The sequence below is a fragment of the Malurus melanocephalus genome, unplaced genomic scaffold (genome assembly GCF_030028575.1).
Source record: "Malurus melanocephalus ecotype Western Australia unplaced genomic scaffold, MMel_1.1 scaffold_112, whole genome shotgun sequence".
NCBI classification, from domain to species: domain Eukaryota; kingdom Metazoa; phylum Chordata; class Aves; order Passeriformes; family Maluridae; genus Malurus; species Malurus melanocephalus.
Window position 1 is genome coordinate 1,879,922 of NW_026623344.1, and position 25,907 is coordinate 1,905,828.

The following is a 25,907-nucleotide window of genomic DNA, read 5'->3' on the forward strand; positions in this document are numbered from 1 at the left end:
ATTAAAAAATGAAGTTCTGATGAAATTCATTAATGCTTGGCTTGAGTCTTGCTAACAGTTACGCAACATTAAGAGCAAGGCAATTACAGATCTTGGCTGCAACTCATTGAGAGATAAAAGAATACACTTTTCCTGTTTAACTCAATGTGTGACATGCCACACTACGAAAAGGAGCTGTCTTGAAAAAGCTTCTCCAACAATAAGACACAGCCTGCAGCTCCATTGCCACCTGTGGGTAAGTGCTGGAGTCTGTMCTCCTGCTCTGTGTCCCAGGGCACAGGGGGAAAAGGTATGCACAGAAAAGAAGGATGAAAAGTAAAAGCCATGCTTTCAATTGCCCTGGCCAGCCAGAAAGTCGTTTAAAGGCATTGCACCTTTGGCCTCTCAGGTGAGCACTATTACTATTTTTACTTCAATAATTTTATATGTTSATCCTTTCACAGTCCTGAAGATCTAAAATGAGCAACTTTGTTCTAAACAGTACAGCAAGAGAGCAGGATGAGGTAAACTGCAAGGAATGGGAAGAGAATAGATCTAGATATACTTCTTATATCTATTAACAATGTTTACAATGTGCTAAATATGTTCACCTAAAATCCTATATACATCATAAATAAGCCAAATCAGCTTTGTATTGTTATTAAGGTTAAATGTCCTATTTTGAATTCACTCAGGAAGACTCCTAGGAATGCACACTGTAGAGAGCTAACACTTAAATATGATGGACACTTGAATGCACTATACATGCCATTGTTTTCCCTCCTCTTCTTTTGTCTGTACTTGGCATTTTACCTCAAGAAGAATTAATAATCTATTCAGGACCATATTTTCTCGGGTAGCCTCAAAAGACCTCTTTATTACTTCCCATGGACAACTTCTGTCTCAGGTCAGAGTTTACTCTGAATTTTCTGGCCAAGCTGTGAATTAAGGATTTTTACTCAGGGAAGAAAGATTCCAGGTTACCTTGGATAAATTCATCAGCAAAATATTTCTTTTYAGCTGCATTGTAAATCCCAGAGAGTGGTATGCATTTGGACATAAATCAAAAACTCTCAAGTATTCTGTATCAAAAGTTTTCAAACCTGGGGAAAGCAAAATCATCACAGTATATGCTAACRTAGTGCAGTTAGAAACCAACTTTATTGTTGCAGTTTGAAATTATTTACACAATATAAATCTCTTTGAAAGGTACATTACTTCATTTAATCAGTGGTAGAAGGCCTTAGAATAGTTTCAATCACATTTAGCTCAAAAGAAATACAATTCACTCCAAYGGATAAATGATGCACCTAAACGCCACAAGATACAAGGGACATGGGGACTCTTTTRAGGGATGACAGTGCTAGAGAATGACAAAGGCTCTTTTATAAATTGAGCTTAGTTTACTCACAGGACACAAGTGGACTAATGTTTAAAAGAACACTGAAAAAATATGCAGTAACAAAGAAAATGACACAAAATGGAATATATTCCTAATTTGCTGTGGCCCTGTGTCTGCAAGTGTTCAAAGGGTTTTGGATGAAGAGGCATAGACAGAACCGATGGCTCTAACTTGAAGTCACACCTTAGAAAGATTGGGTACATTCTCAGTGCTGAGACTATTCAAAGCACTTGTGTACAAAGCAGCAACTTTAACTACCACACAGAGATACCAAATGGCAACTTGCTGCAAAAAAAAAAAAAAATATTTCACACACTGAAGACTGGACACTTATTTTCTGATAACACTTAAGAATACTACCAAAAACTTAGAAACATATACTTTTTTTCTGGTTTACACTGTATTTTATGGCATTTTATATGATACTTTTCATGTTTCTCTTCCAAGGTCTCCATCTTGTGTTTTGCATGGGTCTCCATGTAGGAAAACAATACCAAAACCAATTAACAGAGGAAAAACACAGTTGCAATGCCACAAAAATAGGCTGGTGCAGGACCTAAAGTTATTTCAGCATTTTGTGTCAATTTTGCTAGATTTCAAGTAATGTGCTTTTCTTTCCTCTTCATTGCCATGAAGTTTCCCTCTTTGTCATCTCTCTATAAAAATCAAATCAAAGATATCTGGAAATCAATGAACTAAATTCCACACCACAKGGAAACCGTGATAGCAGCTTGACAACTTCAGAAAGCTGCAGAAACAGTTTGAAACCTTGAACAAAAAAATTTGGTTTATCTGGTGAAGTCTGCCATCTAAGATCTCAGTGGTCTTCAGGGCCATCCCAGACATTTCCCAATAGTAATAAACCTATTATTAAAGAATTTGGTGCAGATCACYACCTACACTATTAAATACAGAGAACACCCAACACATAATGCGTAACAAACCGATCAGCTACAAAGGTGCTTTCTTGTTTATAAACCATTTTTTGAACAGTCTCCTCCACCTCTCCCCAGGCTGACTGGTTCCCTAATTGCACAATCTCTACAGATCAGACCAACTGCAAAAAATCACTTAAAAATAAGCAAATCAAACAATGCCTTTCCCAGGGTCTGAGCCCTTCACTTGGGTGAAGCACCTCCTTTGAATCAGCCTGTGCAAACATTTCACACATTTTCCTTCCCATGAAGGTCTCTAAGAAACAAAGTCTGGTCTAATCCAACACATTCCATCTGGRATGGTGTGCTTTCTCACTGTTGAGAACCCCTTTCAAAAATATCCTGTGTTTGGCTAACAGAACATCTACCTTGCACAAGATCAAAAGTCTTGGCTTTTCCTATCTTTCACAACTATTGGAAACAATCAGTTTGCCAACTGCAGCCATAAAGAGAAAGGAAAAATCATCTGTAAGACTGTTCCACATGAGCCCTGCATTTCCTTTAAAGTCTGAAAAAATGCCTTCTACTCCACTACCATGATTCAAACCTGGTATGGAAGATGACAGGAGATTGTTGCCAATTTCAGCAGCTCAGCAATCTTGGAACACAACAAATTATGCAAAACATGAAAACAAGGAACGCACAGTCACCTCAAACACAGACAGRTCAGACATGGTCAACCTCCACTGCAAACTACAGGAAGGACTGCCCCAAACAAGAGATTACAGTGCCACTGGGGTTTAGAACAAAGTTTTATTTAATCAAGAAGTTACCCAATTTTAAGATTTTGTTTGGTATGAGTAACAATAGAGTATTTGTAAGCTTTAGTCAGCTAYCAAAGGCTTTGAAAAAATCTGAACTTCTATCCTGAAACAAACTTTGCCCTTTATAATTTGCTCTTGTCTTTAAACCATGAGAGTAAACAAGCATATCCAATACCTTACCACACCAAAAACTTGAGTTTTCACATGAATTACTTCCTTTTACTTAAATTTACCAAGGCCATTCCTCCTCTTGACTAGTACTTCTTGGATAAACTCACTTCACAGGACCTTGGTAACCCAATGTGTCACCACAGTAAGGCTGACAGGTTGTACAAACTGCACCAATATCAATTGGTCTGATGGAGAACAAGATTTGCACACCAGAATTTTCCAGCAGTGTTGTTAAACACACCAGTGAGAAGAATAAACTAACAGCTTGAAGGACACCATGGAGTTCAAAACAGACAATGAAAGGCAACAGTGATGAAAKATAGTCAGGGAAAAAACTGTGCTTCCTTATGTCTGTGTTTCCAAGGTTAAAGGCCTCTTTAGAAAGGGACTTTTTACACAAAAAAAAAAAAAATTCTGATGAGAAGTCATGTACTGACAAAGAAGAATATAATTTTAGTCCAAAAGGAAAAAGTGATGGCCACGTAAGGAAAGGAAGATTATATATTCATGTTTACCCTAAAAGAAGTAGGGTTGTGGGCACAAGGAGGAGGGGGAGGTAATCGCACACAGGGGAAATACCTCAGCTATAAGTCTTAAATACTCAAAAGGGGTACCAATAATTCTAGTATTGAAGTAAATTAATTGACAGAACTATTTGAGTGATCTGGGCATTCAGTATAAGCATTTACAAGTTATCAACTAACCCTACTATAAGGCTGTGTCCACCAAAAGCATTTGAGGGACTCCGCTCACAACTATTTCAATCGGTGCTCCCATGAGAGCACACACTTCAGGAGTGCATCAACCCAACACCCTTAGTTTGGAACTCACCAGCATTCAAGAATGTATAGGAAATTTTTGGAAGTTTAAATAAACAATTTCCCTATCCCACAGGCACTGCATGTACCTCTGACACATGGTATTAGAACAGATTTTCTCTTAATCTAAGTACTGTATAAATTCCTTTATTCCCAGAATCATTCTCAAGAGCAAGATTTCAAAACAACTAATGGGGGGAAAAAGACACTGTGTGTCCAAGGCTATAAATGGATACCTTAACATAAAAGTATTATGCTCCGTTATAAGTCAATTTAACAAAAGATGTCTGCACACAGAGTTAGATTCCTTCTTTACATCAAAATTTCTACAAAATAGGAGAGAATACAATGCAATACACAAGTCCATAAATGCAAGATACAGTACAATTCACACTAATTTACAAATGGTTATTTACACTGTTGTATATACATGTACAGTCAGACCTGGTTAATGCAAATTTGGTACATCCTTTTAAAAAGCACATCAACACGTGTCAATGAAGGTATYTAAAATTACGTAACAAGAGATTAGTGACCATTCAGAAATCTCTAGTGCTTGTATGACCTAAGAAATTAGACCTGGATTAGCCAGATCCGACTGCAGAAATGAGAAGAAAAAAAATCACACTATTCTGCTTTACAAAAGCAACCAGGCCACTACGGTCTATTGACTTGATGCTATTTCTGCAAGAATGCCCAGACTAATAATCCTCTTTATATTTACAATATAGCTTTAACTACAGATTCAAGAATTATTAATTTTGGCATTCATGCCCTTAGCTTAACATAAAGGCAACAGAGTATCTTCTTGGCAAGTCACAGTCAGAACAACTACAGGATGTTTCTAGAGCTCAGTCATTTTTTTTTGTCCTCCTTCAAATATCTTCATGTTGCTAGWAAAGAGACTGAGACAAATTAAGTGAAACAAGTACATGTTCTCTAGTACCTAACTTACATTCAGAATGTCCTGTATTCACAGTTTCAAGCTACCTTATCTTCAATGCAATGCCAACTACTACTTCCAACTGAATGCATCTGTAGATATTCCTCAGGAAACGAGGATATCYGAGTGCTACTGGCTCAAATGGATGTGGAACAAGGCTCAAGGTAACTGGCATTTCATTTTGGGAGATGTTTTACAGTATTTCCTCAGAGCTGATCACAAATRGGTTGAACCTGCACTTGTCTCGAGAGAAAGCTGATGCAGAGCAGTGTTGAAGAGCGCGAAGCGAATTCCAGCGTGCAAAATGAAAGCCTTGACCAGTACTGCAAAGTCAACCACTGTAACCTGTGACAGTCCTTGTGCTCCTTCAAAGTGGCTCAGGAAAAGCTTGGAGTACTTACTACCTGCTTCAAAGTGCTTTTACGGGATTCACTCCACAAGGATGAGATTGAGCTGCACTCAGGAAAAGCTTTGGTTCTGCGGAAGCAAATTTCCACTCCTGCAGTTATTGCTACTTGAGCTATACAAACAAAAATACTACTGACAAAAATTACAGTAAATCCAAACCTAAGTAGCACTGGTACCTGAAAAGGGAATGTGTTTAGCCAGCCATTGGGAAACTTAGGATCTGTCAAGAGTTGGATTTCCCAAGACCAAATGAACTTCACAGCCTTCTTTCAAAATATTTGACAAATACAAAGCAACGCTGTCAGAAATAAAGCCACTGCTTGAAGAAAACAGTAACAAAGAGTTCAAAAATCTTTAGCGGTCTCAGTTCCAAGCACATCTTGCTGAACTTAAAGGAAATACAAGACAGCAGCATATTATTCATCACATATCAATGAAGTCCATAGGGGGAGAAAGTACAGAAGATTAAGGTCTTCAGTGCCTTCATGAGCTCTAGCAACATCCTTGATAACTGCTACAAAGTAAATTATAAATGTCTATTTTAGCTATTTGTTTCAAATCAAAGAAAGTTTGTCCAGTATAGTAGCCTCCAGCTAATAAAAACGGTTATCTCATTTCAAGTTACAAAAAAATCCCAGTTCTCCCATTTGTATAAAGATTTTTAAGGTTTCGACTGAGTAAAAATAAAATGGAAATATCTAGAAATTAATATAAACAAGAGGAAAAMCAAATCCTAAACCGTGCTTTTGTAAAGCAACAGAATGCCATTGGAAACGATCTTTAATGGTGAAGATTTTTCATTCACATGAATTTTCTTTGTCCTGAATCACKCCAAGCTTTTGTAAAGCACACATGTATGTACGTGTGTACACACTCTACACACATACACACACAGCCATGTGCCATAAAGCAATTTTGAATAAATATCTTTGCTGGAGYCTGCACAACAGACTCCCCACAATATTTACTCCTCAGGTAAGTTTGTGTTTGCACGTGTTCATGCACACGCACAGACTTTGTACATGTGGGCACTTATGTGACCAAAGTGCAAAGTTTTTCAGAGTATCATCAGAGTCGAGTTCATGCCTGCCTAGCCCCAAACTGCATTGTTGGGCTTGAGTTTTCTGCTGTGGCTTCCTTGTCCTCTCCTGTCCCCAAATCCCACCCCCACCCCCCTTCAGAGTTAAAGCCTCTTTTCCACACAAACTTATACATTGTTCCATTAAGTAAACATTTTGTTTTTCAGTTCACATTTTGTAATTCAGACCATTCTTGGTATAATAGCTTTAAGAAATAAAGTGTGTGTGATGATCAAAGCCCCACTGCTCAAGGCAGACACTTTTCCATACTGTCCTTCAGATCGGAGGCTTTGAAAAGCAATTTGCCAAAAAAAAAAAAAACCAAACCTGCCAGACACACCAGAATCTGCACAACTACAGGACCAGGCATTTAAGACTTAGGTTAGAAGATGACAAAGCAGAAAGTTGTCATCAATACAGGAACTGTAAACCTGTGTCTGCTCCCCAGTGCAACAGGATCTCTGCTCTCCTACCTCCAGTCCAACAGTCCATCCTGCCACTGGAGCACAACAGATACAGACAGAGAGTAGTTCAAATTTAGAAYCAAGCTTCAAAAAGCAAGAGAGATATGGAATAGTGGTCTTTTGATTTTAAGAATACACTTAATAAACAAGYAGCTTTCCCACAGAAGCTAGGGATGGCAGGTTGTCCACCTAACACCAGTGATTGGTACAATATCCTCAGAGAATCTTGCAGCCACAGAACTTGAATATTTCTACAGTTCAATCGAGAAGGAAAAAAAAATCAAAATGTTATTTACCATTTCAGCAAGCTGCTTGATTTTTGTGCAAAAGATAAAGTACCACSGTATGGAAAGCTACCTTCAAAAAAACAAAAAAAGGAAAAAATAAAGATCATCCTAACCCTTCTCCCTAATTAAATCACCCTAGAGATCTCTCACRTCTATTGTCACTCCTTTTGCTCGTAGGCATCTAAAAGAATAATTGTCTCTGACATGTCTTCTTTAGTATCAGATAATGCAACTTCAATAAAGTAAGTTGTTAAAYGAATCCTTTGGAACAACTTCACTATCCGCACCCAACTTTAACAGAAACTGATGAAAGCAGCAATGGAATCATGTTAAACTTATAATAAATAATTCACATACAACATATGTTAAATTACAAAGAAGGATTAAATTGCCATGTCTACAACTTTTTATAGATTTAGCAAGTTTCTAATCCGTTTTTTATCAACAGCAGTATGTATGCTCTTCATATTAAATTTAACATTGAAGGACTGTTTAGAGGCATTATTTATAAAGCAAGAACCACCAAGTGAGCATTACAGCACTTCAACAAATGTTTAGCTTTTTTTTTTCCAGTATCTGTTCTCAGAAAAGATTCAGGGGTTGTCTATCCACTTGGTAAGAGTCCTCCTCTTCGTTACTCAGGAAGAGTTAACGTCATGACCTCCAGTTTCATTTTGAAATATTGGTTAAACCGAACAATTGCATACCTGGTCAAAGGGAGAGAGACATTCCAAGTTAGGAACAGCTAACTCCTCACATGACAACAGCCATGCTAAGTAGRACTAGTCAAAATTCCACTGACCCCAGCACCCTGTTTCCAAAACTGACCCTCAGCAGCTGCCAAAGGAAGAAATTAAAACAGAGCAATGATATCACAGTACTACTTCACCACCCCCCCCACTCCCAGCTTGCAAAACAGATGCTGCTCCAGGACTATCAAAGGTAGCAGTTTAGTGTTTAATTGTTTTTAACTGGCTGTCTGACAACTACAGGGCCACAGAAATTCGATCTTGGTGATTAAAACAAACTTCCCAAAGCTGACAAGTTTTTGGGGTTTATCACTGGTGTTTTCCCTCCATCTAGTGGTGACTGTCTGGTACTGCGGCTGAGAKAATCAGGAATCCACATCGGTCTTGTTTACAAAAATGACATAATTAAACCCATTAAACTGGCTTAGACAGTGCAAAAATTCCTGAAATGGGACCTTTGACCAGACAAACTGATGAATTTTATCATCTCCCTCAGTCGCCAATGGAAAAATTAATTACTCTGCTTGTTTGCTATGAAAGACCATTTTTAAAAGGTCAAAGACAGAGGTATCTACCTGAAACAGGACTTAACATTCAGTGGTGGTACAAAGACTCCTTAAAACAAGAATAGGGGCTTCCAGGATCAACACTCCATGCAATAAGTAATCAAGCTCTTTATAAATCATTGACTGTCCGTGTTGGAAATGTAGGTTTTGTATCTGACAGACAGCACACCTCACTGACCAACCTGGCTTTTATGCCTTTGTCTCCTCAACAAAATACTACGTCCAAAATCATTATGTTCCTTGCCTTTGTCTCCTCAACAAAAAACTACGTCCAAAATCATTATGTTCCTTGCCTTTTAAACCACGTGTGTTATCCCAGGGGCACATAGTTTAGAGAACTGACAGCAACAAAAAGCACCGACAAACAGCTTCTACTGCCTTGCTTTCCCTCAAAAATTGAGTTATATTGTATGATCACATAGGTCAGGTCTGTTGGTCAGATCTCCATTTCTGACAGCTAGGGTGTTGGACCAGGTGGCTCCACAGGTCCCTTCCACCCTCCAGTATTCCATGATTGGACATAGCAAGCACACTTACCGTAGAAAATCAAAGTCAATGGTGGAATATTTGGCTTGAATTAGAGCCCACAATCCCCAAAAGAAGTGGGAAGCCTGAAAGAAAAAAAATTAGCAGCAAAAAATTAACCTTATCTCAAACCTAACCTCACATAGACAAAATTTTATCTGTAAGAGAACACTCAAAACCCAATCTTTTTGTAAAGTTATTTGATACCTCTTTACCTAAGAGATWTGTAAGCAGTATTATAGAATAAATTTCTGGCAATCAGAGGAGGAAATCCATTGGACTAATTCCCCATGTGTCATTTTCTAGAAAAATAATGTTGCATTTATTATTAATGCAACATGCTTATTTTATAAGTATATTATAAAATAATCTACCTGTTAAGTAGATTGCTGCATGACTATATATACCACGACAAAAAAAATGCACAGAAATGTAACTGCCACCTCTGCAACTGCTAATTAAATTTATGTTATTGCACATGTATTGAATTCTAGTGCAAACAGGAAATTCCTTTAGAATCTTCGATTACACCCTTAGACCTTCATAATTATGCTCCCTTTCACTGCTGACTTGGCTAAAGAKGTATGTAATGCTCCAAGAAATCCTCAAATTCTCTCCGCATTTACACAAATTTCTCATCTGTCCAAACTTACTTCCATTAGGAGTCCAGAGAAGTAGCTTGGACGCCTCTGTTCACATTCAGATTGCAAGAATGGATTATATTAATGATAAGATTGTTAATATACTTCAAAAGGAACAAACAATGGCCATGAGCTTGACAGTGTCCCTGTGGAAGACTGTTCTGGACACCCAGGTTACAAGTGACAGACTGAACTTCAGTAAGTGACTGCTTCTATTACCTAAAAGGCTTGCTGAAGCTTGCATTAGCACTTGACCAGGAATTTAGAAGCCATTCGTGGACACACCTGGAAAACACCTCAAAATAGCAGCTATTCTGTGTCTGTGTGAATCCTGTACCTCTGGTTCAGGTAACTTCTCCAGAGAGTGGCAGTTCATTATTTTACATCAGCATCCATTAACATTATGTTGAGTTTTACTTTAGCAAAGCTCCCCACATGAACTGACACAAGAGCCACTCACTGTTTGTGCATCACGGGTGGTCTGTAGGCAAGTCCTGAGCTGTTCTCTAAACACAGCTCTATCCTCTTAAACATTACTATGACCATTGTTTAAAACTGACAAAACCATGCCATATATTTTCAAACAGACCACCAGCCTGCTTAACTGCAGCTCTAACTTCCCCAAATGAACAGGACAGCTGAATTTAACAGTAACAGCTGACATTTTAAAAGAACAGCAGCACACAAACTGCTGGTTTTAAAGCTTGTTTTAAAATCACCTTCCTGTTAACTATCCTGCCTCACTGCAACCAGTAGCTGTTGCCAGAAAACGGAGTGCATTACAGTAACAGAAGTGAGGACTAAAATAAGGCCAAAGTGGCCAATTTAGCCTTAGCCCTTCAACAAATATTTGGGCATATTTTCTTCAGGAGAAAAAAAACAAACCAAGCATTTTTGATGTAACATTTCTGGTCACATCATCTAGGCAAATAAGAGAAACTCTAGAGTGACCTATTCATCTGCAAAATAAAAAAAAAATTAAAAATTCTAATTTAACATAATTTTATCATCTTATTTTACAAAAGGCTTTTAAAGTTTGTAAGTCTTCATGGAGTACAATCTTGCTCTTCTGTCTTCTTACCACTACAAGCAAAAGTTCAAAGACCCACCATAAGCTGTGGACAACTTAAACTTGCCAGACCAATAAACAGCCAGCAGAAATCCTCARTCAAAGCTCATCTCCTTGCTTCTGAACGCTCAGTAGGAATACTCTACAGAGAATTTTTAACATGCAACAGAGAAGCAATTTTCCATAGAAGAGCAAAGTTTTGTTTCTTATGGAAGTTTAATCCATAAGAAGTTTAAACTCAAATTAAGAAAAAAGCAACTACATTTGTTCAAAGAATACCATGTTCCCCTGCATCATTTAACATATTCTAATCACGTKTTTGTTCCTTACCAGTGCAAACTGATTGACTTGGACATACAGAACTTCGACTTCTTTGTCACTGACTTCTGTGCCAAATCCTTTATATTCTTTGTAGGCCTCAAGGTAAGATCTCAGCCATTGTTCCTGTAATTTCCTGTTAGGATAAAGGCTGTAGTCTACCTCATTTACTCCTAGGAAAAAAAAAATAATACTATTAGAACCTTATGTTGCATAAAAAGACCATTAGAAACCCTTTAGTACTGCCATTAGTAATCCATTASTGTACCCCTTCCCACTCCAATACACAGGCTCAGATTGATGTGGACAAATATCCCMATTTTTATTTTAACCTGACTTCTATCAATTACATGTTGCAAAGAATTTCCCACATACAAATCATGACTGCTCCACATTACAAATTTGTTTTCAGCCAGGTAGATTCAGCTTGTACATTGGGATTCAACAACCTGGGCTTTGAGAAAAGCTTTAAGAAAAAGTATTTGCATTATGAAACACAAACCCTCACAAASAGATCAAATATTACATATTTTGTAGGAAAAAGGACTTGTATGCCACAATACCCCAAGCAGAATCCAGGGGCATATCCAGTTATCACAAAGCTCACATTTGAAGAAAACTTACAATGAGTCTGCCTCTCTCTTCCACAGGGCATTGGTAAAATTAGGAGCTCATAACCCATTTTTGTCCTGTTTTTCTTCCTATATTTGAGCTGCYTAGTCACAGGCTATAGACAGTCTGCAGGAGTCCCAAAGACATGGCAGACCCCTAGCACCTAAACTCTTTTGTGTGTTAGATCCACAYAAATTTTGCTTAAAAAAATAATTCAGATTTTTACTGGACAGATAGAGAATAAAAGTGAATCACAACTGTTCTTTACAGGCAAAAAAATGTATTTGTGCATTTATTCTTCTCACTGATTAATCAGATTTCAGAACTTCAAGATGAAAAATCAAAAACTTTCAAACATATTTTGTAAAAGAATTTAACTTGCTTTCCAAATGTTTAAATTACCAGTTATACAACTTAAATTACCAASTATACACACTATTTTTTTAAATTCAAATTTAACATTGTTCATGAATCAACTGGTAGATCTCTTCATTTCACCATAGTGTGCTTTCAATCTGTACTAATCATTATGCAGGCTTTCCCTGCTGCCCCATGCTCTGAGATAATACAGCATACACTTGAGGTTATTTCTGCCTTATGAAGTAAGTAGAATGGGTATTCACTGTAAAAAAAAATGAGCTAATTAATAAATGAATCTAAAAACACCTTATTTCTAAAATCTCATCTTTTTCCTATGACATAGTCTTAGCCTTTACTTCTCATCTTAGGACAGGCCAAGTACTTAGYACACACATTCAAAACCACCAAAATAAACCACATAACCCTGCCTTTTGGCACTGTGGAAGAAACCACACAGAATATTGTCAATATATACACCTCTAGTGTGACATCCACAGAATTTCACCACAGTGGGCTGTATCTGCTGTGTCACTCACAGAAGGACAGGGTGAAAGCTGTGGGGTTTGTATTTATCTAAACCTACCAGAACTTAGTACATGATGCTCCCATTTCTGGGTCAGAAAAGCTGCAAAGAAAGGGCATACCTGGCCTGCAAAATGAGACATCAACACATTCTGATAGCTTGAGCTGACAGCTGTAAACACATAACTAGATACACAAAGGGAATGTGCAAGAATGAGTCTGCTGGGGTTTTCAATAAAGCCAGTCAACTTTTATCTCACAAACCACTTCTTACCTGCAAATTCATTGAAGTGATTTCCAATGTCATAAGCCAGATAGTTGTACCCAGAGTACTCATAGTCTATGAACTGCACATCACCTRTGTGAGAGACAACAGCAGCAACATCAGAGTCCAGATCAAAACAAGTCACAGCCCTAATCTTCTGGTGTCCTTTGAAGTTTTTGGGGGAAAACAAAACCAGACCACACACCCATCTTGTASTCAGTTGTGTGCACTCAGGCATTCCAGGGTAAGATTGTGATGCCTACAATATATTTAAGGATAAATGTTCATTCAGGAAAGCTCTTAAATTTAGAGCTTACAATTCTCTCTGCTTCAACCCTGAGTAGGAGAACTTCAATTTTAACTTCTACCACATGAGGGCCTCCCTCGCCCTCAAAATGAGAAGTAGAATAGAGCAGTCTTTATTTAAACTTTATGCAGAAATAGCAGATSAACTTTTCCCTGCCTTATTTTATAAGTGTCCTGTTCATTGCCAGGTAAGTGTGCAGCCACAGCGGAGTAACACATTGCAACATGCTGATACTTCCTGCTTCCTCAGCCACTCTTACAGAGCAAGACTATTCTTAATTGTTGCCTTTTTCAGCTGGCTTAAGCTTGTCTCAAGAAAGCATCAGAATTCTWAAGTCCTCAAAGTTATCAAACTATGTAGCATCGTGCTAAAGGAGGGCTGAGAAAGAAACAAAACACAGCCCCAAACGTTTCCAAGTTACATTTACTTGCAGTGAAGCTGGGGAAAATGCTTCACTTCACATAATACAGCACTGAAGCTGCTCAAGAATGTCTACAGCACATAAAATATTCAAAACGTTACYGGGAGGGATTAGGTAAAGCTAGAGCTCTTGCATTTTAAGGGAAATCAGCAAAATTACTAAAAATATCAGAAAAGGAAGYAATGGGTTTCATAAGATCTGTTTGCACTAGAACATTAAAAAGTAAAACCTTACATTYCTCGCTGCTATACTGAAATGGGTACTTTTCACAGTTGCACCCTTTTCCCTCTGTATACTTTTTTTATTACTAGCTGCATATTTAATTAACACAAACATTCTATTACAATGAACAATCTTTTAACATGACTTAAAACTCTAGGTTAAAAAGAAAACCAAGAACCAAGTCAAAATTAAGTACACATTAATATATGTGTATATATTTATTTCCTAGAGGTTTAGGAATATTGAACATCTCAAATAAAATAGTTTCACTAAARTCCTGACCCAGTTAGCACAGAAGAAGTTTTTTATAAGTGTTCTTTCCCATGCAGTTCATTTTTGCCACATTTGAACTACTAACACCATTATGTTTTTCAGATGGACAAATCTTTTTGTCTATGCACTTACAGTGGAAATTAAACTCTATAACACAAATACAATCACACAGTCACAAATGCTCCAAGTCTGAGTTCATTCTTACTCCCACTGAAAGAGAGGATTGCTTACCAAGGTTATGATGTTAAATCTTTTCGGCTCTAACAAACCAACAGCCCTGAAAAGTGGCAAACTCCTCCCAGGAAATTCTGTTGGCAGTGGAAAAACTGACGCTCTCTGGAGCTTTGAAGGGGCAAATCTTACAGCAGCTGAGGGCAAGATCTTATTGTCACAGATGAACTGCCACTGCATGACTGGAAGATTCACAGGCTCGCTCTTCCCATTGGTTCTCCAGTGCTGCTTTTCAAAACAGTCACCTCCAAAGTTAAAACCCCAACCCTGGCTGGCATTCTGCTGCACAATTGATCTCCTGAACCCCTTCGGCCTCCTAAACATTTTATATTGCTTGTTTTAAGAGGAGGGKTTTTTTCTTCCTTCCTCACATAAAATGCAAACACAGAAGGTAAAAATCTGCTAGTAAAATATGGACATAAATACTTTAAATTTTTCATTTGCAGATTTCACCTAGAACACCTCTATGTGCCATCAGGAATTTTTAGTTATAGCTAACATTTYAAAAACATATTTCCACACATAAAGAATACTACATACAAGCAGAAATTAAAGCTAACAAGATATGGGTGGGGCTGTTACTAGGCACTGTCCTCACAATGCAGGAACAAGGGTTTACCCAGCCTGTAGCAAATATTGAAAAACTCACATTTGATAAGACAAAAGTTYAAAGTGAAAAAAGCCTTGCATTTAGACTGATGCATTTCAGACTCATGCTACTGTGAAACTCAACCTTTAAGTTTATTTTTGCATGAAGGCTCAAACTGAAGATGCATGGTTCTTTTGGTGGAAATGAAAAAAAGCAAAAGCTTTAAAGTTTGCTGCTTCACAAATATTCAGCAGATATATGTACTTATACATACACATACATACATCTACCCTGCTTTAGAAAAAGCAGAAGAAAGTTTGCAGTAATTGTTCAAATAATCATTGTATCAGAAGTTAGTTTTAAGATTACTGCAGTTCATATGACAAAGACCCTTCTCTAAAGGCTATGGCTTACACTCTTGGTTTAGCAGGTAGCTGTTGTTCCAAGGTTTCTAAAAGGTATCCACAATTTGTACATCCCATCAATATCCCTGGAGCAGGCAGATCAACTGGTCTAAGTGTATTTGTGTTTTATTGAAGCGTGAGACAACTTCAAAATAAGCTCTGCCATCTCTCTAGAGAAGGTGCTGCTATCATCAGGAATCGACATGCTAAGGGTGTGGAATATTCAAGTTGAAACACATTCCTTTTTGTCCAGGCATTTCCTAGTGCAGACAACATACAACATACTCCACAAAGAGGTACAGAATGGAATTCATGTTGTGTTCCATACCCCAGAAATCCACCTTTAAATAGATGAAGTAGTAATCAACAAAGCATCTGCTACATCTCCTCTTGTTCTGACAGGCAGGAGGGTGAGCACACCTCTCCTTCTAGCTGCTTTTCCTTTTTASTGGTTTAACAGGGAAAGCATTTCTCCTGTCCAAGTCCTGGCTGTAGTTTCCACAGCTGAATGATGCTCATCAGGTGAGCCACTGAGCCCCTAGAAAGCAGTTTCAAAGACAAGGATCTATGCCAGGAACATACTTGAAAATTCACGAACAGGTCACATACCCAATGGATAATTTTAGCTAAAAMTACCCGAAAGAGCTCTGCAAAACAAAACAGGTTTTTAGATCAAAACCAGAAGCCTTAAACATACCTCAGTCTTCAGAAGCACTGAGCACCCACAGACTCCTACCAAAGATCATAGAAAACATTGGGTAGGCAGAGGGAATAAACACAACAAAACTATCCATCTACCTACACACTTAACTTCCTGCCAACTGATTTTCATCTATTCAAAAAGAGCACATATAAAAACAGARAAAAAGAATTGTGATACTTGATCTTGTTGAATAGCAAGTATTTGAATACTCTTAAAACATCAGGTATTTTTGGAAATTCCCAGGTCATGCTGGGAAAAAAAAATTAAACAAAACAAACAACCAAACAAATTTAGGAACATCAAAACACAAGGTCTATAAATAAGCAGTACCAAGCTTCAAGCATATTTTGAGTATTCCTGATGTCAGAACTGCAATTAAAARCAATGTGAAGCCCCAAGCTATATCCTTCAACAAGCAGATGACAGTGATAATTATAAGTTATGTAAAGTAACACTTGCAGATTTTCATATCCTGAGTGACTGAGAATGGACATTAACAAAACAGCAAGAGGCAGAGTGCTCTCAGCCACAGCAGGAACTAATTCAAATCAGATGAGAGAAACTCCATTAAATGAAGTTAGCACTCAACATGCTCTTCCAGTCTCATAAATAAAAGTTCAGGACRGGAGACTGATTTTTCTTAAAAGCAGTATGTGGCATGACTGTGATTTTTCTTTCAAGTCTGAAAGCTTAATGTGAATTTAATGCACAGGACAAGTCTAAGGCAAAGCTCAGGAACACACCGTAATTATTCCAACGGCATTGGACACAAGTCCTAACACATCCTGATAGTTTGTAACTTAAACACACACCCACACATCCCCACCGACTAGTAAATGTGCAAATTMAGCATTCACAAACAAAATTATAAAATTTAGTATTACTAAAAAAAAATACATTAGGTTTTGGTTGTGCCAGCTTTTGAAAAGCCAGACTCTACTACCAGCTTTGCACAAATTTTACTGAGGAGTAAAGGAAAAATAAAGGTAGTGAATCTAGAAAATCAATTCTCTCTTGTTTTCAGTTGAGGGTCACCAAGGTCTTTTGGATACACASTAGCTTTTGCAGATGGAAGAGTGAATTTAGTCAGAGTATTGCATTCACCAAAGCTGTTAAMTACTTTCAGACTGATGCCACTGCTAGTGAGGCTCATCTTCAAAAAGATTCTATTTTGTGCTCTTGCAAAATTACTTGCATACCAATAAAAGCTTTTGCTCAGCTAAACACAATTCCAGTTATACATGTTTCTTTGCAGTTAAAGCTGAGCTTCCGGTTTATACTCTGTAAAAAGTGTGGTATAAAAAACAGTTTTCAAATAGCAAACATCCTTTCTACAGAGGGCATTGAGGTTTGGTTACTATGAAAGTGCTCTTTACTGTACCCAGATTGCACAAGTTTTACAACACAGTAYATGTACAATACTCAAACATAAGTTTAATAATATATTTATTTCATATTTCCAAGTGTTTCCCCCAGCTGTTTACAGCTTGCTTGAAGCCGAGGTATCTTACACATCTCCCTCCTCCCCACCCTGCCCCCAAACTCTAAACACTCACACACTTTTTACTGTAGGATTGCTCACAAGTGATGTACTGCTGGCAATGTTTTTTCCTCCATTCTGTTTACAAAAAGAAAAGCACACAGCATTTGTTTTTCAATTAGGAGCTTCAAGCCTGTTGACCATGATAGTGAACCTTTTAAAGGAATTCCTCAGATTTTTTTGTCTTTTTGTTGCATGGTTCTAGTATGAAGAGTGACTATAAAAATTACTTTTACCTCAGTAGGTCTGCTCTGGAATGCCAAAACTCAAGGTAGTTTCAGCACTACAAAAACCCACATGGAAAAAATAGATCTATTTTTGGTGTTACAGTATCACAACTCCAAGTGTATAAGACCACAAGTCTGCTTTTTTGTACACCTTTCATGCTTTCCTCCCTTTTACTTTTTAAGCAGAACAATAGCCCATCACTGAAACTCAGTAAACCACTCAAGTTTGGTACTGAGTTCACAGAACTTAAAATTTATGTTAATAGCATTGTTAGGGTGTATATATACACATGTGTATATAGCTATGTAACTAAAAGCACTAGCAATTACATTCAAAAGTGGTATTACTTAGAGSRAAACTTKCACACAARACAGAAAAAAAGTTTATTGCCTCAATTCACACAGTGATGAAGAAATTATGCAGAATCCACATATGAGGCAGAAAAGTGTTATCACATACAGCCAATTTTCATACTAGAACCAGCTCCAGCTTGGTTTTGTTATTTTTTACTTTAGTAGCTAAGGCACATTAATAGGTCAAAGACCAATAATAACTGATGGCTTCAGCTCCATTCAGTTATTTACTTCATTWATTTTGGGCCTACTTATCAACAGTCTTACCCAACTGGCACAAAAATATGCAGCTACTAGAAGGAATATGTCAATCTTACTTCAAAAGAAAACCTTGTAATCTGATTTGTTTGTTGCACTTAGCTGAGCCCAGCTATTTGAAATGGGAGGAAAATTGTGCATTTTTACTGCATAACAGCCATTTTAGTGTTGCAAGTTTGCCTTGTTTARTATCTGATTGATTCACTTAGTAACCGAACCTCAAACTATTAAAATCTATAAGCTGTGGGTTTATATGGAAGTTCTAACTGATCTTAGTAACAGGAACTAGGAGTTAAATGGAGTGTAAYAGAAACAAAAAAGTAATTCATCTTTGCCAAGATGTGTGCTGCCTAGAACTGTTTAAACAAAGCACGTATTTACAAAAGAAATCTTTTAAGATGTCTGTGTACCTCATGCAGAAAACAAASTGAGCTACTGATTGTAGCAGTAAATATCACTAAGATACTTAATCATGAAAGGGTACTCCCCACAATCACAAACCAGAACAAAACGTGTTACAGGAGACAATTTTTAYGTTATTTTCTATAGTTGCATGATTTTCTTTTCTTCCTGGAACGTTTATACAGCCAGAATAGAATTAACATGCAGTTGCATACTTTGAAGCCCATACAGGCAAGCTGGGGATTAACAAGTTCATTAGTTCATTAAAGAAAAGCAAGGAACACTGCTTTCCTTCCTCTCTACAGTAACATACAGATGAGAATTAGCTAATTAAGCAACTTAGTATTTACACAYGTATCACTACCATTACACTGGGTCTTAAAAGCTCCAACATATAAGTGAGTAAAACAACACCACTGATGTAGCACATGCAATTATGGCACAGAAAAAGCCACTTGGCTACTCACTGTTTAGTTCAACACCTACCTCGTTTCTTGTTGTAAATAATATTCTTACACAACAGGTCGTTGTGACAGAGCACCACTGGTGATCCTAAATTTGACAGTCTTTCCTTCATCCAGGCCATCTCTTCCTGAAGAACTTGAGGACTTGGAATATCACTTAAAAACCTTCTCGGGTATAAGGAAACAGAGAGTTAGCATTTCATACTGTGTGTTCCATATCAAGCCTTTGTAATGAAGTATTATTTGAAGAATTATTTTTCTCCACATTCTTCCTGCAAATAGTTCAACAGACACTCTCCCACATCAGGGCATTCTTTCCCAAGGCACAACAGCAGTCAAACTAGGACAATGGTTTTTCTCTGTCCTCCCCAGAAAACAATTCTCTGAAGATTATCTGTGCTGCAAACATGATAGTAGTCCAAAAATCAGGAGCAGAATGAGAATACACTCCTGCACATTGTAAAGGTGTAAAGATTAGARGAATTATTGCATGAATTTCATTCACTTTCTGTTCACATTACATCACTTCCTCCAAGAAGAATACACAACAGAATTGGGTACTACATGTATCTATACTGAGGAAAGGAACATTAATTTTTAGTCTAGTCACAATTGATACACTTAAATAGCCATTGTATCCTCTATATTTTCAGTTACCCATTCATGTTTTCTCAGTTTTAAGAATTTGATGTTGTAAAAGAAAAACCACTTTGCCAGAGCATTCTTTAACTACAATGCAGCAAGAAGGGCATCCATGATTTCAAAGTCACATGAAGAATATTTTTAAGCTGGAGTCTGCTTCCTGAGTGTTATGAAGTCTGATGATACTGTACAAAYGTAAATTCCAGCAGAAGGAATGAGAATTCAGGAAAGAACATGATTAAATACCCACCTTTTATTTACTTCCTCATCTGCAAATTCTGTGGGTATGAGGGAGAAGTATTTCCCCATCTTCAGCCATAGATTGGATTTTGGGATCCACCCATTGTGTGCATGAATAGCATGGATTTTAGCAAGCTGTCTGGCAATGAGTCTAAAAAAAATTAAATTAATGTTTTATTTAAGTGAAAAATTCTAAAAGATGCAGCATAGGAATTCAAAGAGGATTTAAATAGGAATAGCACAGCCATAAGGCAGCATCTTTCAAGACTCAAAAGATCATTAGGATCATTACCTGTGGGAAGGACTGGAGTTCAGTTACAGCACACAAACTTCACCTGCATTTACAGTCTACTCTTGCTTATCTTCAGAAGTATCGATTTAAATTAGCTGCTATTTTTAGGCAAACACATTCCAGTGCACACATTAAAAACTAAMACCTTAAGACATCAGCACTTTCTGTTCACTGCTAATAGTTTAACAAATTGTTTCTCAATGGAATTTTCTGGGATCCATTCACAAAAGGAATTTCTTGGAAACAGAGTTGGGAGTACTTTAACCAAGTCTACTCCCTACAATTCCTCCATGTTCAATGACCTCTCTAATSATGATGTGCAAGTGTTAAATACTCACAATAAACAGACCTGTAATGAGTACAATCTTCTGAGGAGGCAGCAAGGATGGTTTGTTCAGCACTGAAATACCATAACTAAGACAATGGGAACACCAGCTTAGTGCAGGCTTATAGAAATACTTATTTTCTGCCTGCTCAAACTCCACTCCATGTCCTTTAGGCCAAGCAGAACTTCATAAATGCACAATGAAGTTATGAAATTTGAAAAAAAAAAACCAATAAAATAAAATAAAAAGCTTACCTGAAAATATCGGGATTGCATACATGCTCTGGATCCAGAGCTTCTCCCTGCATGAACTCRTAGCACAGGCCATTGTTGAAGGTACAGTAGAGCTGAGGGGCACAGCCATGGGCCTGCAGCACACGGAAACTCTTCACCTCCTCGTCCCGATCCACCAGMAGCTCCGTCTTGTTCCCGTAGATCCGAACTAGAACCACATCATCTGTTATGTCACCCACGTAGCAGCCGATTAATTTATTGGTGATTCCATCTGTGAAGAGCTGAAAAGCAAAAATAATGCGTAAGCAACTCGGATCCGTATCTTCAACAAGCAGGAAAAGAATGCTGAGTATCCTTTAGTTCCCAAAACACAAATGTTTACTAGAYTGAGCATTAAGAAATCATTATGTCAGAGAAATATCATGAAGAAAATACTTGAATAKAATTTTTTTTGTATTTACAGTTATGTCTTCTTCTACCATCTTGCCCTCAAAACCTTAATTCAAAAAGAAAAAAATCCTCTTACAAAACCCTCACAGTAAAACAAGCAAGCAGCAAAAAGTAGCTCAAAGTTGGATAGCATAAACAATTTTTAATTCTTAATAGCAATGAAGTCAGAAAGCCAGCTGAAAAAGAAAAGAAACCTATTTACCAGGATCAGAATACTAAGTGTTTAATGAGAACAGTTTTAATTCCTTATTTACTCATGTCCAGTCATGTACTCTCTGATATGACTTCTCCCTCAAGCCCTAAGTCAGGCCCAGAACAAAAATACTGACAAACRCAGTGATCTGTTGAGCCACAACATTTAATGAAAAAGTACTTTTGCTAAAAATACACATCAATAACAGGCAACAAGTATCATAATTCTTTAGAACCTTGGACAGTTTGAGTGGGTTTTTGTTATGAATTTGGAAGGGTGGGCACTGTTTGGGGGGTTGTGTTCGGTTTTTTTTAACAGTAAAGCACAGTTCAGAAAGTTTGACTTCTACTCCCCCACTTCCTTCAAGAGGTAGCCACCTTTATTTTGAAAAGTACTATCACTCAAACACAAGTGACAGATTATTTCCAAATCTCAGGCGTTTAGAGAAATTGAGAATTAGGAGCAATTTTTTTTTTAATTACTAAAAAAAAATTGAAGCTGGGTTAAGTCTCCCTGTTTAGGAAAAGACAAGACTTTTCTAGTCAATGTGTTTTAGCCCTTCTGCCTTGCTTTCCCCAACACCCCAATTTGATGATGTTGATATGTTCACCAATAAATGCAGAAAAGAAGTGGGGGAGTTTTAGTTGTCACCACAAAAAGAAATAGTTTTAGTTGTCACCACAAAAAGAAATAGCTCAAGCTATTCAAGAAATAGCTCCTGAGCAAAGATGCAGAAGATACAAAAGTACTCTATTTTCTTGAACAGTTGCAAACACTCAATCTTGAAGAAGTAGGTATAGCAAATTACATAGCTTTCATCTTGAAAGGGTAGCCATACATTCAAATAAAACTGCTTACAAAGCCTCTTTGACTGACTCAAAATWAAGACTTTACAATTTATGGACACATTTTATTATTAGCTATGATTTTAATAACTCTAAATGAGTAATGAATCTGAAACAGTCTTCATAGTAACTGTTACAGTGTTAAATACTGCAACTAAGAAAACTTCCATTTAGCACTGTAGATACTGGGCTTGAGCAGTGTTCTTCTGATTYGAACAGGCAGTACTTAGAAGTGTTTCAAAACGCTTGTAAATCACAAATTACACCTTTGTACCGTAAATGTATCTGTTCATAACCTTCCCCCTCCTAAGTGTATGGTCACAGAACTATCTARGCAGRGAAGGGACCTCCTGTGATSGCGTTAAAYCTCCCTGCTCAAGCAGGGCCAACTAAAGTCAGCCCAGGAGAGTGCCCAGGAAAATCTCCAGAAATTCTGGAAACTCTACAACCTGTCTGGGCAGCACATTCCAGTGTTTGTACCCTCAGGGTAAAAAAKWGTTTTCTTGTGTTCAGATGAAAATTCACATTTTGTTTTGTGCCCMTTGCCTCATCTGACACTGGGCACTGAGARGAGTCTGGGTGYTYCTTCAATTCCCTCCCAWMAGGTATTTACACATTTAAGATCCCTGCAAGCCTCCTTTTTTTCTAGGCCAAATAGACCCAGCCTCTCTTCATTTGAAAGATTCACAAAGTTCCTCCATCATCTTCATGAATTTCTGCTGGACTTTCCCCAGTGAGCCTGTGGCTTCCTTCTGCTGGGGAGCCAAGAACAGGACACAAGCACTTTAAGATAGCAAWTCAACATACAGATACTGATTCTTATGTATTTCAGCATAAACTCAGAATTTATTAAAGAACTATAAAGAGCACTTTGCAGAAGTGACTTGTGTTGAGCTGTTGAAGTCAAAAAGTATCTCATCTGCAATGCCTAGTTGAAAACTTCCAAAATGTAGTTTAAAGAAAAAAAATATACTACAAAAAATATGCAGCTCTAAGGTCATCAAAATAGTGCTGCTACAAAAAAACAAAAAACCACACCCCACAGGAAGAAAAACCACACAAAAAACCCACGGATGTTAGCAGTGCTGATGCAAAGAAACAGCAAGAATTTGAGTTGTTATGCTGTTGAACAGAAACTGCTGGGCACAGTAGAACTTCTGTCACAGGTCTATTACCCCCTTAAAACAAGGCTCATTAGCACTAATAAAAAGAAATCTGCAACAAGGAAATTGGACTCCCTCAACTGTTAATTTAGGAACTCTACTTATTAACATCTATTTGTAACACGCTGCTACAAATAATTATTTACACCCAGGAGCATTTCAGCTATTGCTTCTTTAAAAGACAAGAAGGGTTCACTTGCTTTTCTAATAATATTATTCAAAGACAATTTCCATAATCCATCATAAGAAAACATCTAGTTTTTGCAACCACCAGTAAAAGAACATAGTAGTCACTTCCTTCTTTTATTCAAAATGCTTTTATTCTAGTATTTAAAGAATCAGCTTAGAAGGCCCTGCCTGAAACATAATCTGAAATGGGGTAGAGCAAAACAGGAGTTCTATAGCAAAAGCATCAGCTGAACAGAATAAGCAGAGCACAGACTGATGATGGGGATGAGATAATCACTAAACTATAAAGGCCACATGGAAGAAGACAGAAGAATCTACAAAATGCAATGTATAGCAAGTAGAAAATTCTGGGAAGAAATACAAAAAAATACAGAGATACAACAGAACACAAGGCAAAAAAAAAAAAAAAAAAAAAAAAAAAAAAAAAAAAGAAAAAAAACCAAAAAAAAAAAAAACTCTACCAGCAAGATTTTGACACTCCAGCAATCCACAAAAAATTACTGTGAAATGTGTTTCTCACAGTTTAATAAATGCTTTCAGATGAGGTGATAGAAAGGTAAAACTAAATTCTGAAGCATTTCTGGATAATATATTTATAGTGCTCACAATCACATCCAAGGCTTTCTAGAAAAAAAAAAAAGAAACTGTTTACGAAACACAGATGGAAGGTGAGAAAGGTACAAATTACCATAAGTTACTCAAGTCTAGAGAGCAGCACATGGTACAAACAAGACAGGCCAAGGGAGCCCAGGAAGAGCAAATTCAACCAAGACATGAAGCATCTTGGAGACAGTTTACCCTTAAAGCACTCTAACTAGGTTATCCGATCCCTGGAAAGAGCACGTGATGCATGCTCCCATCTCATACGCAGGTGTTTCATGAAAAGCTTGCATCTAATCCCATTGTTCCAGGTGTTTAAAAGGATGAGAAGAATGAGAACAAAATTGCAATCACATGTAACAAGAATGAATAGACAGAAATAAAAGTGTCATGGAGCAAAGTAGAAAGTACTTATGACTCAGAAGAGCTGTAAAACCAAGCAGGTTGTTCTCTTCTAGACTGAGTTGTTACATCCATAGGATGTAATAAGAGAAGAATGCAGGAAGCAGTATTTTACTGCCATAAAAACAGAACAGTGATGTGAATTTGCAGCTTAAATAAGTAGGTATTSCCCAGAATCTGCTGCTGAACCCCAGATTGACTCTGAGATCTCCAAAAAGGAACAGACTTTAATAATATGCTGCTTTAATGCTCACAAAACTTGAAGTTTGTATTGTATATCTAAGTTAGTCTTTTTTTTTTTAGAAAAGTATAGTCTACAGAGACACAGACGCATCCACAGGTATACAGACCAAGAACTTARTTTCTTGAAACAAGGCTAGTTCTTTCTCTCTCTGTAGCTATTGCAGCTCTCTTTCTTTCTGTAGCTGTTCATAAAAGAAGGGCAAAGTACAACTACTGGAAAATGCCTTGGATAAATTCTCACATGCTCAGCAGAGCTTACAAGAAACCTCATTCAAAGGTCTCCAGGCTCCAGAGCCATACCCCCTAGTTCATTACCCTCAGCAGGTGAAAGCCACTGTCTGCATGACTGAGGTGGTGAGATGAYCATGAGCAAGATCATCTGGTGTTAAAAATACCGAGACAAGCAGGAAGAAGCAAGTTTACAACACTATTATCTGATAAGTTTGGCCAGAGGCTGAACTAGCAGTTTTCTGCTGAACTCTCAGGGTGCTCTGCATGACAGCAGCAYGCAGAAAGCAATGCTTAGAGCACAGATAGTGCTCGTATCACTGTCACTTTCTTTTTTTTTTTTTTTGCTACCAAACTATCAACACTTCAGCTTTAAGGCGTGTATGGGTTTTGTTTTGGGCATTTTTCAGTTGAGGTTTTTTTTTTTCCTTAAGTTCTTAAATGCAGTTTCACATCCTCCATATTCTCTGTATAAATAGCATTTAAAATTGCATCCAATAGTCTGTTATAAAATGCTACAGATACATCACCCTTTGCAAGGGCTGGTTCTGATTCCAAGACATGACAAGATGTGAAAGCTTTTTTTTTT

At 37.4% G+C, this 25,907-nt stretch overlaps 1 protein-coding gene across 1 annotated transcript in view; it reads right to left on the reverse strand.

The window, feature by feature from the left end:
- Positions 1–1,088: 1,088 nt before the first annotated feature.
- Positions 1,089–25,907, reverse strand: part of ETNK1 (ethanolamine kinase 1) — a 30,226-nt gene continuing 5,407 nt past the window's right edge. Inside the window, exons 2-8 of the mRNA XM_057369522.1 lie at positions 21,027–21,286; positions 20,165–20,305; positions 19,295–19,437; positions 12,887–12,970; positions 11,131–11,291; positions 9,103–9,176; positions 1,089–7,957 (exon numbers count right to left, since the gene is read on the reverse strand). Of these exons, the coding sequence (XP_057225505.1) occupies positions 7,885–7,957; positions 9,103–9,176; positions 11,131–11,291; positions 12,887–12,970; positions 19,295–19,437; positions 20,165–20,305; positions 21,027–21,286 (936 nt within the window). The 3' untranslated portion in view covers positions 1,089–7,884. The remainder of the gene's footprint in view (positions 7,958–9,102; positions 9,177–11,130; positions 11,292–12,886; positions 12,971–19,294; positions 19,438–20,164; positions 20,306–21,026; positions 21,287–25,907) is intronic.